The sequence below is a fragment of the Notolepis coatsorum genome (genome assembly GCF_963971535.1).
Source record: "Notolepis coatsorum genome assembly, chromosome: 2".
In the NCBI taxonomy this organism is placed as follows: domain Eukaryota; kingdom Metazoa; phylum Chordata; class Actinopteri; order Aulopiformes; family Paralepididae; genus Notolepis; species Notolepis coatsorum.
Genome location: NC_140166.1, coordinates 223,548,642 through 223,551,462, shown reverse-complemented (window position 1 = coordinate 223,551,462; position 2,821 = coordinate 223,548,642). Strand labels below are relative to the sequence as shown.

The 2,821-nt window shown below is 40.4% G+C and overlaps 1 protein-coding gene across 1 annotated transcript in view; it reads left to right on the top strand.

Moving 5' to 3' along the window:
- tecpr2 (tectonin beta-propeller repeat containing 2) overlaps nucleotides 1-2,821 on the top strand; it is a gene marked incomplete at both ends in the record, with an annotated part of 98,068 nt that overhangs the window by 10,528 nt on the left and 84,719 nt on the right. The window contains 1 exon segment of the mRNA XM_084308564.1: nucleotides 807-960. Coding sequence (XP_084164690.1) covers nucleotides 807-960 — 154 coding nt within the window.

Sequence of the window (2,821 nt, the reverse complement as noted above, 5' to 3'; positions counted from 1 at the left end):
CCCTGAGAGTCAGCAGACTCACCCATTAACAGGTGAAGTGGGGGTCGTCACACATCATATACACACTGTATACATGTATGATGATGGCAGTGACACGTTTCTTCTGCAAACTTCCTCCGCTCATGGGGCGACAGTGGCTCAGGAGGTAGAGCAGTCGTCTGGTAGTCGTGAAGAAGGGTTCCCGGTTCGTTTCCCACTCCTCCCGGGCAGCGTGACGATGTGTCCTTGAGCACGACACTTGACCCCTAATTGCTCCCGATGTGCAGGTTGGCACCTTGCATGGTCGCCTCTGCCATCGGTGTGTGAATGTGAGGAACAAAATTGTAAAGCGCTTTGGATAAAAGCTGCTATATAAATGCACCATTTTAATATTTTTCATCAAAAAAAGAGAAAAGGTTGCTGGAGAAAAGTGGTTTCATTACCGGAGCTTCTTTAATTATAATTATAATATATATATTATTATTATTATATATATATATATATATATATATATATATATATATATATATATATATATATAAACTAAAAGGAGAATACCTTCAAGGGAAAGAAGGGACCGCACACTTTTCGCGTTTCACTATCGCTTCCTCAGGTGCTATGGCGATAGCGAAACGCGTTGTGCAACAATAAAAAAGCAAAAACCAGTCCTGTGGAGTGTGCGGTCCCTTCTTTCCTTCCCTTGAAGGTATTCTCCTTTTAGTTTATATATCTCTCTTGCGCTGACCTGCACCTCCAGTCGGGGTCCAACCAGATGTGCACGAGTCTTATTTAATATATATATATATATATGTCCTTGTGTCCTGCAGCAGTGGGAAGTTCGGGGCGTGTTTCCTGCCAGGATTATGTAAACAGAGTGACCTCCAGGTGTTTGCTGCCAGACCGGGACTCAGGCTCTGGAGGACTGATATACGAGGACTGGTAGAGGACACACGCCTGCTGAAAGCACTGTTTGATACGGAGGTAATGTATTAAATAAACACACGCCTGCTGAAAGCACTGTTTGATACGGAGGTAATGTATTAAATAAACACCACCTGCTGAAAGCACTGTTTGATACGGAGGTAATGTATTAAATAAACACCACCTGCTGAAAGCACTGTTTGATACGGAGGTAATGTATTAAATAAACACCACCTGCTGAAAGCACGGTTTAACACATTGTGCGCCATAAACGTCGTACAGCGTTGAACGCCAACAACGCTGTAAGCCGTTTTTTAAATCAATATTTAATTTTTTCGCCATGGCATTCATAATTCATCCAGCCAACCTCCGGTGCTGCAGCGGGACCCTGAATGAGAGTGCAACGCCTCAATACCGCCGCCTGGTGGATGGTCGGGCGAGTTACACTCTCAAAACCGGAAGTTGTGATCGGTGCGTCGAGGAAATTCCTCCGGCAGTAATATCTTATTACGTGGGTCCAGACAAACACTGGCGTGCATATGGATCGCCTCCATAACGCAATAATCGATATGATTTCGGCGTTTATTGCGCCATACAAACCGGAAATGGATCTAGGAGATTGGCGTCAAATAAGTGGGATCTTTTACCTCCAGTATCATCGGCGAACGGTAAGAGGACAGTAACGTTATTTTCAACCCGATTGTGCATTTCTTTGTTTGCAAACAGTCTGATCAATATATCAACCCATACTAAATAAAGCCGTTAGTGACGATCAAGGAATTATAAACGACCCCCCCCCCCCCCTTTCCTTCACGCATGATGAAGCATAATGTATACCGATCATATACATTTGAATTTTTTAATATAGCGTGTATAGGAAAGAAACGCCAATCGATAATCTATATATGCGTCAGGGCCTATAACTCACGTTCTAGGAATTACTGCAGAAAACGTTAAAAACATATTTATATTCTAGAAGGTATTTTTGTATGAATGAAAAAATATAACGTTCCCACATCCTGAACGATAGATAATCGATGTTGAATGGACCATAGTAATGTCAATATAGCAATAACATTTAAAAAGTTATAGCCCTGCAAAGAAGGTAAACATCTCCATAGGCTTTCAACGGTGGCAGACTGGGTACTTTGATGGGTACAATGGCTGGCAATCAATGTGTTAATATGGAGGTAATGTATTAAATAAACAACACGCCTGCTGAAAGCACAGTTTAATATGGAGGTAATGTATTAAATAAACAACACGCCTGCTCAAACCACTGTTTAACACAGATACTTTACAGTTTACTAGGGTACTTTACAGTTTACTAGGGTACTTTACAGTTTACTAGGGTACTTTACAGTTTAGATGTTACATGGATACACAATCAAACGTTGCACTTAGAAGATCTCTTCAGATATAGGCTTCCTCTCCTACACCTGAATAAATCGTCCAGGTATCCTAGTAGATTGTAGAGTACCCTAATAAACTGTAAAGTACCCTAGTAAACTGTAAAGTACCCTAATAAACTGTAAAGTACCCTAGTAAACTGTAGAGTACCCTAATAAACTGTAAAGTACCCTAGTAAACTGTAAAGTACCCTAATAAACTGTAAAGTACCCTAATAAACTGTAAAGTACCCTAATAAACTATAAACTGTAAAGTACCCTAATAAACTGTAAAGTACCCTAGTAAACTGTAAAGTACCCTAGTAAACTGTAAAGTACCCTAATAAACTGTAAAGTACCCTAATGAACTGTAAAGTACCCTAGTAAACTGTAAAGTACCCTAGTAAACTGTAAAGTACACTAATAAACTGTAAAGTACCCCAGTAAACTGTAAAGTACCCTAATAAACTGTAAAGTACCCTAATAAACTGTAAAGTACCCTAATACTTTACCCTCCCCCTCCCTCCCCCTCT